The sequence below is a fragment of the Ostrea edulis genome, chromosome 1 (genome assembly GCF_947568905.1).
Source record: "Ostrea edulis chromosome 1, xbOstEdul1.1, whole genome shotgun sequence".
Classification (NCBI taxonomy): domain Eukaryota; kingdom Metazoa; phylum Mollusca; class Bivalvia; order Ostreida; family Ostreidae; genus Ostrea; species Ostrea edulis.
This window is the reverse complement of record NC_079164.1, coordinates 62,397,609-62,411,717: the sequence shown is the minus strand read 5'-3', so window position 1 is coordinate 62,411,717 and position 14,109 is coordinate 62,397,609. Positions and strand designations below refer to the sequence as shown.

Here is a 14,109-nt window from a genome sequence, read left to right as displayed (position 1 = left end):
GTGAAACTCGTAAACATTGATTCTGGCACAAAATGAGATACTATTTATATGAGACAGTTAAAGAAGTGATAATTAATTCATAAAAATTATTTAACAGTTTGAGATTTTAAAATCAGGAGTGTATCAGTGGCGGATTTAAGGGGGCGCAGTCGCCCCCCCCCCCCCTAATTTTCAAAATTAAGATAAACCATGGTCTTTTTAGAAAATTGTAAACGATAAAAGAAGCAATAAATTCTTCCACTTTCGGAAAAATAAATAACAAAATGTTTTGATTGATTTAATTACTTTTATTGGGAGAACTTGCATCCTGCATCCCCCCCCCCCCCCAAAAAAAAACCTTAAAATTTTATTAATTTCACTTTTATCCTTAATGACAGAAAATAGTAAAAATAACTACTTAGGAGACATATTTCAAGCCCTATAAAATCCATGTAGGAGTTCAAGGCGGCCCCCAGACCCCCGGCCTCATAAACTTGCGCCCCCCCTTCCTCCCCGCAATTACTGGATCCGCCCCTGTGTATGATCCCGTAATCGTGTTTGCTCTGTTCGTTTGTTTGTCAGTCCACAAAATGTTTAACTTTGGCCATAACATTTGAATGGTAAATGACAGTATTTTCATATTTAACACGTGTATTCTTTGCGACAAAACCTTTAGATGGTACCAATCATTTTGACATTGTGACCTTGATGATTGACCCACTTTTCGTGACCTTGGAAAAAAACTTGCTTAGGGTGTTGGGATTTGCTTACGAGTTAGAAAATTTACGCTACAAGTTTAGTGATAAATTGAATTGGGTGCATGCAAATTAGCCGGGACGAGGGTATTGTTTTTTACCATTCCTCATTTCTTTCTCTACAAATATCTATAAGTTTCTTTGAGAAATCTACAGTTCAGATAGAAAAGCCAATTTTCCCTATCAGAAAATTTGCACAAAATATACAGTTCTTGTCGAAGTAAAAAGTAGGTGTTGTTGAGTGAAGACCGTGACTTGATCATTCATGATTAAGACTTGTAGATTTAGACACCAAATTTGCCTTTAAAAAAAAAAAGATTATTGTGTTGGGATTAGAGTAGTCACGGCGACATTTTAAATGATTTTTGATGCACTCTTTTGCCACAAATTGTTACAGTAAGTCAGTAATTAAAGTGACATACATCATATCGTATAAATGCGAATTAAAAACACCCAATCCATCGGATCTATATGTCACTGTGATAAAGAAATAATAGCAATACAAAGACAATAATTACGCATAGTGTTTTCTGTAAATCAAAGAATGTCTGTAAATATAAGCGGAATGTATAAACTGGGTCGTTTGCCGAAATAATAAAAAATAATACAATCTAAGTTGACATACACAATGTGGGGTACAAGTAATAAAAAATCTGTTCTGAGATTTAAGTATGCAGTACAAGGTAGTAAAACGTGAATCTCATCTTCTAGACAATCTATTAAAAGTGATTGATTGTATATTGTTTAACATCCCTTTTGAGAATATTTCACTCATATGGAGACATCACCATTGCCAGTGAAGGGCTGCACAACTTAGGCCTATATACTCGGCGCTTATGGCCTTTGAGCATGGAGGGATCTTTATCATGCCACACCTGCTGTGACACTGGGCCTCAATTTTTTTCGGTCTCATCCGAAGGGCCGCCCCATTTATTCCCCCACGGGAACACAATCTAAAGAACAGTGTACATATTCTGTCTTCTAATTCTTCTCCTTTGTATCGCCCCGTTTCTATTCTAATTAGAAGTATACCACATCTTCATAGTGCAAGTAAAGATCTTAGATATTTTGGAATGCTTGTAGAAAATTAATTTTTGGTTCTAAAATTTGTTTTAATATCTTTATATAAACATAACTTAATAGTTGATTGACTTTTACATGTACTAGCCACTACTTCTTATAGTTATGAAGCAACTTGTTCTGAAATCACTAGTGTCACACAATAGTAACCTATTATATATTTTCTTTAGAATATAAAGATTCAGATAATGACTTCATTTGTGATGTCCAGTTAGACTTATTATATCGATTCACACATGTTTAGTAATGTTGTCCATTGATAGTAGATGATTCCAGTATCGTATAGTTTATACAATGTCAGCGTTAAGGATTCTTCCATCCGAATTCGCCATACATGTAGTGCAGGTAAAGGAATGAATCTGTGATAATGACGAACTTCGCGATTCTGAACCATCTCAATGTTGTGGTAGTTTCGGAGACCCATACTACACTACAATAGTTCAAAACGAGCTACACAAATTAAGAAAAGTTTTTCGAAAGTTGAAATTCCTAGGTATTTGTAAAAACAAATTTTCGAGACAATGGAGTCATTTCTGACGGCACTCGTCCTGTTCACACTTATGCTCCCTTTTTCTCTTAGTTGCACAATATATTGACTATCACCAAGAAATGTATTGCAAATTCAAGTGTTCTATCACTACCTGAAAATTAAAAAGTCGATGCAATTCACTTGTGAGGGACAAATGCCCAATGCTTGAAAAACAGTTGATTTTACTAAATCATCTAGAAATTATTCTCATGTATGTACAATTAGAAGCTAAGTTTAAGGCCGCTCGTGTCATGGCTGCATCAAACCTAAGATGCGATTACTCTTTCACCAAACGCTCGACATTTCGAAGTGAAAATCACAGGTCTTTCGAATATGACCTTAAAAACGGAGATCCTGTGTCGCGACAGACGGTGGCGCATTAAAGAATCATTACAAGTGGTATTTCACCTACAACTACAAACAAACAAACATTACATAAATGTTTGAAGGAATATTAATTGATAAGAGATACGTTTTTGTTGTTCTTGTGTTTTTGCGACATTTAACGCTAAACATCATCAACTAATGGCCAAAACTGCTTTCTATACTTTTTTGTCTGTTGTTAGCGAGGGCTTACATATTGATATGATATTTTTGTTTTGGAGAGAAGTTAGACTGCAATATTTAAAATTTTTCAAATTGTAGTTCTTTGATTATACATGTATAATCACTTGGTTTCAGATGTTTTGGAACCGATGTCTAAGAATCAGACATAATATGGATAGTATACATAGAATATCGTATAATGTTGAACTTCATTAATATATTTAAACAAAGTCATTTTGTTTTCGTATGAAAATGTCATTAGTGGTCAAAAATTAGCACATGCCTGAAACAAACTAGCATTTTAGAGGATAAAATTGACTTACCAGTATATATGCAGTACTACAAAGAGTGTCTACATAACTTCAATTATCTCCCTTGTAAACTCTTCTGTGTCTATGGAAGCCATGTCGTAACAAAGTTTATGCTATGAAAATGTGCTAATTTAAATTAGAAAATCGATGACTTTCCCCTCTCTCAATTTTTCTTGATTTTTTATATGATCATTATATTCATATTCCACTACAAGTTTCGCAAAAACCATTTCTGTTGCAATTAGTTTGAGGTAAAACAGTAGAATGACTGGACTAATGACAGACAGAATCCACATGTTTTCATGACAAATATACCCTGTACATGAGAGACAGAATCCACATGTTTTCATGTCAAATATATCCTGTACAACAACATAAGAAGATGTGACCTTCAATCACTGTTTCATTAGAGTTTTAGTGGGCCAAAGAAGAGAAAAAAGTGTAATTCAGTTCAATTTATTAACAGATTTAATGACTTTCAGCCAAAGTATTTACTAAATGTGTTGGAGTACACCTTTGTGCAAGAACTATTTAAAATATGCAGTAAGTTAACATGCCCCATTCATAACAGAAAATTCTATATTCAAAATGAATATCAGCATGTTGGAAATTGTTTTTTCAAGAAGTTTAAACTCGTTCTAGTTTTCAGACCAGGAAGTTAATTATACGATATTGGCAATGATATATCATTGGCAAGTATATAGCTAATGCATAAAACCAAAATAGTAAGAAATGTACCTAATTTTTTGTCTTACTAGACAAGAATTGTGGGAAATGTTCATTTTGGTGTTGTCATTAAGCAAGGTAGAACACCAGCAAAAAATGAAAAATGATTTTACCCTTGTCAGATGTATCGCAATGATTGGTCTAAAAGTAGATATTCAGTAAATCATGCCCTTTTTGTCAGATGAAGTATACTGTCAGAAATTGAAATAAACTTCTTTCATATTATCAAATGCTCATAATAGTGCAAGAATTAATTTATTTCAATTTTAGAAACCAAGTAATATGTTGATGGTCTGTTTATAGAGCAGACACAACCTGTACCAATGGAGGTAAGAAAACGGGAAATCTGTAGTGTAATGAAAATTACACAATAGGATCATAAAAATCTTCAAAAAAAATCTCTATTTGGCAGTAAGGTGGTGATCATCTTGAAAATTTATATTATAATTACCCCATGTAGCAATTATATTTAAAAAAAAAAAAAAAGAGGACATTAGAACATTACAATATATTGCATAGAATCCTAATCTTTTACACAAAGAATATTTGTGATTAGCTGCTGAAATGTAGCTCTCTGACAAAATATTTGGGACGGAACAACATTTTTTCAGAGAGCTACAGTTTTGCAGCTAATTTGTGATCAACAATAATAAATTTCTGATGAAAGGTTTAGGAGATGGGAATTTTTATATAAAAAACTGTTGAAATAAGGAACTTTTACGTTCTGAGTGACCTTGACCTTTCCAAAATAACCCTGAGAGACCCTTGTCTCTAGAAACATTTGTGATCAATTATATCAGTTTCAGGTGAAAGGTTTAGGAGGTATGAGTTCAGAAGGATGGATGGATGGACTGATGCCGGACAAAAAGTGATCAGAATGTGAGCTAAAAAGAACTGAAACTTATTTTGCAATATATACTCCTTTTGTAATTGGTACCTTCCTCTGATAATCTTTGTGAATTCATGATGTCTTTCATATCTTATTACTGACCTCAACTGTAGATCGTATGGTATGGTTTTAATGTTACGATTTTAATTAATATCAAGGTCAAGGCAAGCAGTGGTCCTAATTTACTTCATCTCTGACACACATAGTACATGTAATGTATAAAGAGGGGAATGTGATAGATTTCTGAATGATTAAAAGATCAGTAATGTTGCCAAATTCATATTACCTTTTCAGAAATAAAGAAATCAAACTGAATTTTCTAAAGCTGAAGCAAATACACAAAATTGTTCAACATGCAATGGTGCAACAAAAATAAGCATGTTTCAAATAAATGATAAATACACAAAGCAAATTCCCAAACACACAATAAAAAATTTCATTATCCAAAACACTCAGGCATTTTTTGAAGGTAAAAATCTTGTCATACTCTTGCTATTAATGCTAAATTGTGTATTGTGAAAAATTCTAAAATACAGATATCAAGCAATGCCTGGATGCTGTACAATATATGTATGGATCTAAAAAATCCTTATAAAATGCTTAATAAAAAAAAACACTACTAAGTTAAATATATGCAAGAAACATACCATACATAAACAGGGAATTTTTACTGCAGAATTTTTTTTTGAAATGTAAATTTAGGTGCAAAAAAGGGTGATTTCAGTATTCAAATGATTTGGATCAGCGCTCAATTATAAATATTATGAACCAATTTACAGTGTTTCTGTTTGTTAATTGACCAAAGTTTGAGAAAGACATCAAACAAGTGATATCTTACAATAATTCAAGAGAGAATATGGTTTTACTTGGTGAAGTCATCAACATGCTTTGTTATAGTCAGCAATATTTTTAAAAAAAAAGATATATTAATTGAATGCTCTTGATTGCATAACAAAGTCTTGTGAGCATCAATAAAATCCCTGCACTTCTATAGGTGAAAAGTCACACTGTTTCAATGACAGGAACGCAAATCATAAGCTATGGTGTGTAAGGTACCTATTTGAAAGACAATTCATTGTGTTTTGATGCTTATCAAACACTTTTACAAAGCAGACTAGTTTATTGTCTAATGGAAGATATAACCTTTAACTTGAAAATCATGATTGAAGCAGTTCAGTTTATTGAGAAAGGGTGTTACAGATCAGTTATTTCAAGGAAGTGCAAATATATATTTATGCTTGATGAATTTACTGCAGTGAAATTTAACATGTTTCAACTTTATGAATCTATAAAGCACACAAGAATTAATAACACATAAAAACTATCACTTATACAGTAACAATATATATCTAACTGTATCAATATTGTGTTTAAAATCTAGTCACCAAACTCCAAGTGCAAATAAGTCACCAAACTCCAAGTGCAAATAAGCTATTTTTCAATAGTAGCACAATATATATCAGGTTATTTTGGAGAATCTAAAATTTACCCAAGTCAAACACAAAGGTATATCATAATTCAAACTGTTTGTTATTGCTTACAATCTTAAAGAATAAAAAAAATTCACATACACCTATCTACAAATGTTATTAGAAATTCAGTTTTCCTTCGTGGGATGTAATTTTGATAACTGTCAAAAAAACTGTAGCAAATATCACCTAAATAACCTGTTCCACAGTCTATGTACCAGCCAAAAAGTCTGTCATATTTTTATTTTACTGTATGCTTCACTGAAAAGCACAATTTTTCAAAACCTTTCCTTGAACCCATCTATGGTTCTATTATAAAGAAATTAAAATCATTAAATACAAAAATATTGGAAGTTTCTTTATAATAATTTCCAAAGAAATTCAAATCTTATGTTGCAGAAAAATAAACTGTAACATAAATTTTCAGAGCATATACATGTATTTTAAAAGTTTTTGGACAAGAAATATTCATTTGGTATAAAAATTTTGCACATATTTAATATCGCCTTTATAATACAATTAATTTTAGAAAAATTGGACCAACAATGAATTCAGCATAATTTAAGGCTTTGAAAAAGAGTGTTTTTTCTATGCAATATAGAGAACAAATGAAAATATTACAGACATTTTGACTTACATTGTAGGTTAAATATAATAATTAAAGCAATGGTATGGCAAGCCAATTTCATAAAAATAATAGAAACATAGTTTTGTATTGGATAAGCTAGGTTTATCAATTGTAAATTCATAAAGCATAAACTATAAAACTATAAAGCAACTGACTAATAACAAATGAAAATATTACAGACATTTTGCCTTACATTGTAGGTTAAATATAATAATTAAAGCAATGGTATGGCAAGCCAATTTCATAAAAATAATAGAAACATAGTTTTGTATTGGATAAGCTAGGTTTATCAATTGTAAATTCATAAAGCATAAACTATAAAACTATAAAGCAACTGACTAATAGTTAACATTTTGTGAACTATAATTTTCATCTGTGAAATTATATTTAACATTGTAAGCTATACTTTACAGATGTAAAAGCAAGTTTATAAGTCTGTAAATACACATTAAGGGTGGTTGAATTGTATATATAATTAACTCTGGATCATTAGTACTAGTCTAGTGTTGCTGATCACATTTATCAGACAGTTTTTATTTCTTTTGTGAAATTGGTGTACCATACATTAGGCATTACAATGTGTGCACACCACAGTTAGACTAAGAGGAAAAATACATATTGGAATACATGCACTTTCAATATAAAAGCAAAATCTACCATTAAAAATGCCTAGTGCATGCTTTAAAATGACTGTTTAGCTAGAGTAAATTTCAATAAAAATATTGATATTTATTTAAAATTGTCATTTGATAGTACTCTATGTGGGTTTAATATTAACAATAACGACTTACCCATATCCAGATATGAAAGAAAAGCCTGCTGGAGCGACCCTGTCATTGAGTGTAATCAGAGTCAGCTCAGTGGAGGAGTTTCCACAGTGTTTGACTTGTGGGTCAGGACACAGGGTTCTTGAGAGCAGTTCGTTCACATTCCACCATTCAGAGACATTAGTAACTGTCAGGTGCATGGATACATCATTCTTTGGGATAACTGTAGAAAAGATTTCATAGACTGATATCCTCATAAGATCTCATAGACTGATATCCTCATATGAATACATAGACTGATATCCTTATAAGATCACATAGACTGATATCCTCATATGAATACATAGACTGATATCCTCATAAGATCTCATAGACTGATATCCTCATATGAATACATAGACTGATATCCTTATAAGATTTCATAGATTGATATCATCATAAGATCTCATAGACTGATATTCTCATAAGATTTCATAATTGATATCCTCATAAGATCTCATCGACTGATATCCTCATAAGATTTCATAGACTGATATCCTCATATGAATACATAGACTGATATCCTCATAAGATCTCAAAGACTGATATCCTCATAAGATTTCATAGATTGACATCCTCATAAGATCTCAGACTGATATCCTCATAAGATTTCATAGATTGATATCCTCATATGAATACAGACTGATATCCTCATAAGATTTCATAGACTGATATCCTCATAAGATTTCATAGATTGATATCCTCATATGAATACAGACTGATATCCTCATAAGATTTCATAGATTGATATCCTCATAAGATCTCAGACTGATATCCTCATAAGATTTCATAGATTGATATCCTCATAAGATTTCATAGACTGACATCCTCATAAGATCTTATAGGCTGATATCCTCATAAGATTTCATAGATTGATATCCTCATATGAATACAGACTGATATCCTCATAAGATTTCATAGATTGATATCCTCATAAGATTTCATAGATTGAGATCTTCATAAGATCTTATAGGCTGATATCCTCATAAGATTTCATAGATTGATATCCTCATAAGATCTCAGACTGATATCCTCATAAGATTTCATAGATTGATATCTTCATAAGATTTCATAGACTGACATCCTCATTTGAATACATAGACTGACATCCTCATAAGATTCTGTATCTATTGTATATTTCCTTCATTATCTAACAATAAATTGTATTCTGGCAAGTCTTTCACTCGTGTGTGAACAACACCAACACAAAATGGGAGACATGGTACCATCAAATACTATGTCAAAGGTCGCATCTACATAAATCATACACACATGTATATAGTGGTTGTTATGGAACTCAATTAGTAAATGCATACATATTGGTGATCAAGTATACCAAGTTGTAATATCCTGAAGTTTACGGTTCGGTTTGTATCCTGCCCACAAGGGTTTCCTATTAGGTTTTCCTACCAAGTGAAACTACGACCTTGACCTTTGACCTTAAATAACAATAGGCATCTTCCTCTCATCATGGTGATCAAATGTACCAAGTTGTAAAATCCTAGAGCTTACAGTTTGGTCTGCATCCTGCCCACAAGGCCCGGACGGACAGATGGACGGACGTCGCCTATCTTTGACACGGGACACCCTTTAATGGACATTCTTAAACTAGGTCAACCAGAACAAGGACATTATCAATATCTTCCCATTAACAACTACAAACTACTGTCAATGCCCATTGTGAAAATAGTCTGGAAAAATGTTAATTGCATAGATATTACTAATTCCAAGGAAGACAACTCTGTATCAATTTAAGACAGGACTATTACAATACAACACACAAAAGTCTGAAGTCATAACAAATACACAGTCTACATGATTTGTGAAAGACAGATGGACAACCATGCAAAACCAACATGTCTCCCATTCACCACAGACATCATTTTTGTGAATCTATCTCAAAAGTATCAGAAACTCTGCATTGCCCAAGTATGAACATTGTGACACAATCTAATACAGAAACAGAAAAAGAAAGTCAAACTTACAATCAAGTTCAGTGGCAGCCTTTTTCGATAGCCGGAAAAAGCGGGGATACAAACTGTGAATTCTCCTGCATGAAAAAAAAGTATTACATTGTATTTGGTGCTGCTTTATTAACACAATTAATCTGGTGAGTTCCCCAGCACAGTAAGACTTACACTGGTGGGATGGAGCTGTCGACAAGGAGCTGGTCAAGGTTCTTCCTTGTTGCATCATCAAGTTTGTTTGACAAATGGGTTGTAAGGGACTGACTGACATCACTAGAGGTCGCTTTTCTGGAGAGCAATGAAGGAACGATTACATAGTGACAGGGTCAAAACAGTTTTATTCTTTAATAGCAGCATATCTAAACCAATCAGTGTCAGAAATCCTAAATATCTAATCTATTAACACCAGAAGTTCTAATTTTTTTCATCTCTATTTTACAGTTTTGAAAATACGTTTTAAAATTAAATAATTTTTTTAAAAACAGTATCCATGCTTTTTAAAATAAAATGATATGCTGCTATGTACAGTCTAATGGAATCTACGAAAGCTATTCGAACGAAACTAATCCCCTTATGGGTTCCACCAAAAACTGGGTATATTTGAAAAAAAATGTATATTTGAACACTGCATTCTTTCAACATTAACCTTTGATCAAGTTCTGTGTATCAACAAAACATTAATTTGCAAAATAATTGTCATATCAAAATTTTATTCTTTCAATCCTGATGTCCTTGAAGTATTTTAAATTCATTGACAGATTTTCCTGACACATCTAATGAAGAAACACATTCATGCTTGCAATAAGATGGTAATAGACTTAATGCCTTAAACAGATTATCTGTAGCAAAGGGCAAACAATGTTGATATGTCACTTGTAATTACACATATTAATATCCTAAACCAGAATCAATAAAATACAAAATGTAGGTCAAACACAACATCTGGACCACAAGCTGGAGGATGTGTCATGTGGTATGTTTTCTACTTGCTATGAGATGTATACAGACATGTCCTTAAAATCAATGAAGCACAAAATGTGGGTCAGATGCAGCATCTGGACCATGACTTAGAGGAAGCATTTTGAGATGTGCCATGTGAGCAAATTTGATGTGTATTCCACTTGCCATGCCTGTATGGTTTTCGTAAATCACTGAAGCCCAAACTGTAGGTCAGAGGCAGAACAGGAGTTGGAAAAGGCATCAAAGAATGTGTCATGTGAACAAATTTGACCTGTATTCGACTTGTGAAAAGGTGAGATCAGACCTTCTGCTGGCTGTAATCAGTGTCACTGAGAATGTTAGTTAGATGCAGTATCTGAACCCCAAGTTGGAAGTTGCATCCAAATATATGTTATATGAGCAGTTTGTTTTGAATTCCACTTGCAGTAGGGCAAGAAGAGAATTTAACACTGTACTTCACCTTGTATCTACAGACAAACAGACAGACATGTGATTCCAGCATACCTCCATATCTTAGTTGCAAATATGTGAACATGTATAAATATATACACCAAATATGAGAACTAATCTTTTGCAAGTTCTTTAATCTTATGAAATTACACATTTGATAAATAGTCTAACAAATAAAACTGAACCAACAATGCATGTATTTAAACCATAAAAAAGGTGGAAATCAAACACATGAACCTGACGAAATCTATTACTGAGAGATATTACATGTGTATTGCACATTTTGTTTACAGTATTATATAAGTACCTCGAGAAGGTGACCTCAAACTCTAACTTTACATCTGATGTAATGTTGAGATACTTGATGAGCTCTTCTTTACTAGGAGGGCTAATTCCCCACACGGATGTAGACTTTCCATTCAGTTTTACTATGGTGATGTCTTGTGGCTCAAATCTGTTCAGATTACTCACTGCAGCCTACAAATTATACATCTCATATTCAGTATGATTAAAAAAGGATTTGGAAGATTTCTCATCTTTGTTAGCCAAAGGTTCCAATTCATTATTCTCTTCAGAATCCTTGGCTTGCTAAAATGTCCGGCAGAGAAAACTAACATAGTATACTGTACAAGTTATTTTCAATTTTACCCTCACCGTATTTTTTTCATTGCTGAAGTAGGTCAGCAGATCATTGTATTGAGCAGTTGTAAGTGGCGTTATTCTTTGTTGCTGTGCCAGGACTTTGAAAAGGGGCTGTAATAAACAATACAAGGCCATTTAATCCCAAAACAATGTCTTACAATTATGGTTTGTACTCTCTTGGGTGATTTTGTTTGTTTGCATTTTTTGTCAGAAGCATTCAATAATGTACATTAAATTGACCTGAAATCCTGGAATTGCAATTGAAGCCGTCACAACCATCGGTGGGTTACTGATGTACACTGTGTTAGCAAAGGAGAAGATGACAAGCGGGAACCAGATTATCAAGATGATGAGTACCAGTAGCAGTCCTCCTACACCATATTTAACCAGAGAGCCTTTCTTCTGAGAACGAGGGGTTGGGTAATTCTAAAACAATTGAAATATACATGTAAATCCAAAGCACTTTTTTAAAATTATTCAAATGCATGAGCATGTTAAACTGGCCAGAATTCCCTCAACATCAAAAGCTGTTCACACAGAACTGTTGCTAGTTAATTAAAACGAGACGTTAATGGGCCACATCGATGATTTGCATTTCTCCATGTAAAACTTAAAACCCCCACTGTGGTTCCTCCATTGCCCAGGGGTGGTAGTGGGGGTGGGGTTGGTGGTGTCATAGTGTGAATACACTCTAATCCACACTAGATGAGGATGCTTAAATACAACTTTTGCAAATATAGCAATCTGTTTTTTAAAAATATTTTTCCTTTCTTTAAAATAGAATTTTCCCGTAAATCCTTATGCAAAATTTAAACCTGCATTGTGGCCTGGCCTTGGTGTGCAGAAACTTAACTTCACAATACACGAGGATGCTTGCATATCAGTTGGATAACATATATCCCTGTAGAAAGTGATTTTTAAGAAAAATTTTCTACATACATAAAAGCAACTCCATATTGTGTTCCCAAGCTTGGCACTAGAATCATAACACTACTGAACTTGCACATTAATTTGATAAACTGTACACCCATGGTTCTTAAAAACTGTCCTCTCATCATCATCATCATTGTCGGCATTTTGATTAACGTGCAGGATTAGGTGCATCTTCCACAGCAGTGGGCTCCCTTCCAGGTAACTGGCTTGCTGCACGCACGACAGACCTAACATTTGACTTCCAGGCATCTCTGTCCAATGGGTTGACATCACTAAGTCCCCACTCACGCTGGTCTCTTTCTAACTGGGCTTTCCAAATCATCTTAGGTCTTCCTGGTTGTCGTTCTCCCTCTTTTTTCATATTAAAGACATTATTGATTGCCCCACTGGATCTAGCAACATGCCCAAACCAGTGTAGCCTCTTCTCCCACAGGATAGCGTCAAGGTCATTGATCCCAAGTCGTGCCAGTAGCTCGCTTGATCTGACACTAGCCACTGGAGTAATAATTTCAATATACAGTAAAATATCTCTATCTTGAATATGGTTTATCTCAAATACCCCGCTTGAGTCGAAGTCGACCGCTGGTCCCGGTCGTTTTTCCTATATAAATGAATAAAAATCTACTGATATTTCGAACACGGTAATCTCGAATACTCCGCTTTTGTCGAAATATTTTCAAGGTCCCATGCCCTAAATTCACCTGGTTTATCTCGAAGTGCAGTCAATTTTCCGCTCTGCTTACCATACCTGGTGTCGTTAAGTTACACATTCACATCGCGGCTACATCAATTATAATTAATGACCGCTAATCCACGCTCGCCTTTTCTGAGTAGACCGAGGTCGCAATAAATGGTTCAACAGCTTGGGCGATTAGTGAAGCCTCCCAACAGTACGACTGCAGTTCACCACCAATTATGAACTAACACGACAGATTCCAGGAATGGTGTTTTGAATGATACACGCTATATCCTTAACATGTGGGTAGATAAATGCACAAAATTGTTGAAGTACGCTTAAGAGTAATGCTCATAATAACGATAATGCATTTAAGAATACAAGCTTCATCATTAAACTAGAACAGAGAAAACACGAAAATTTATTTAATAAACATTCAAAAGTTGTTTTTTTAAAATCCGTCTTTTTTTATTTCTTACGTGAAATGTTCTTTCACTACAACGCAATAGCTACATCCCAGTCAAGCCTGGACATTAGTAAACTTAAAGTAAACATACAGGCATGATCATCTTAATTTTGGAACACATTGTGAATTCAATTGGATGTTTATACATATTTTTAAAAAAACGAAATGTTTGTCTTTGAAATTAAACAATATTAATTTATCCCCTTGTATTAAACTATAAGAAACGGCAACGGGTTGTTGTTTATAATGCAGATCCCATACAATGCATCAAATATCCTCCTTCAAAAAAATATTCAA

The 14,109-nt window shown here is 33.5% G+C and overlaps 1 protein-coding gene across 10 annotated transcripts in view; it reads right to left on the bottom strand.

The window, feature by feature from the left end:
* LOC125648273 (piezo-type mechanosensitive ion channel component 2-like) overlaps positions 1–14,109 on the bottom strand; it is a 101,421-nt gene that overhangs the window by 5,623 nt on the left and 81,689 nt on the right. For all 10 annotated transcript variants that reach the window (XM_056155938.1, XM_048875253.2, XM_056155972.1 and 7 more), the window contains 6 exons: positions 11,978–12,163; positions 11,750–11,848; positions 11,403–11,572; positions 9,857–9,973; positions 9,704–9,768; positions 7,704–7,902 (listed from right to left, as the gene is read on the bottom strand). In XM_056155938.1, coding sequence (XP_056011913.1) covers positions 7,704–7,902; positions 9,704–9,768; positions 9,857–9,973; positions 11,403–11,572; positions 11,750–11,848; positions 11,978–12,163 — 836 coding nt within the window. The remainder of the gene's footprint in view (positions 1–7,703; positions 7,903–9,703; positions 9,769–9,856; positions 9,974–11,402; positions 11,573–11,749; positions 11,849–11,977; positions 12,164–14,109) is intronic.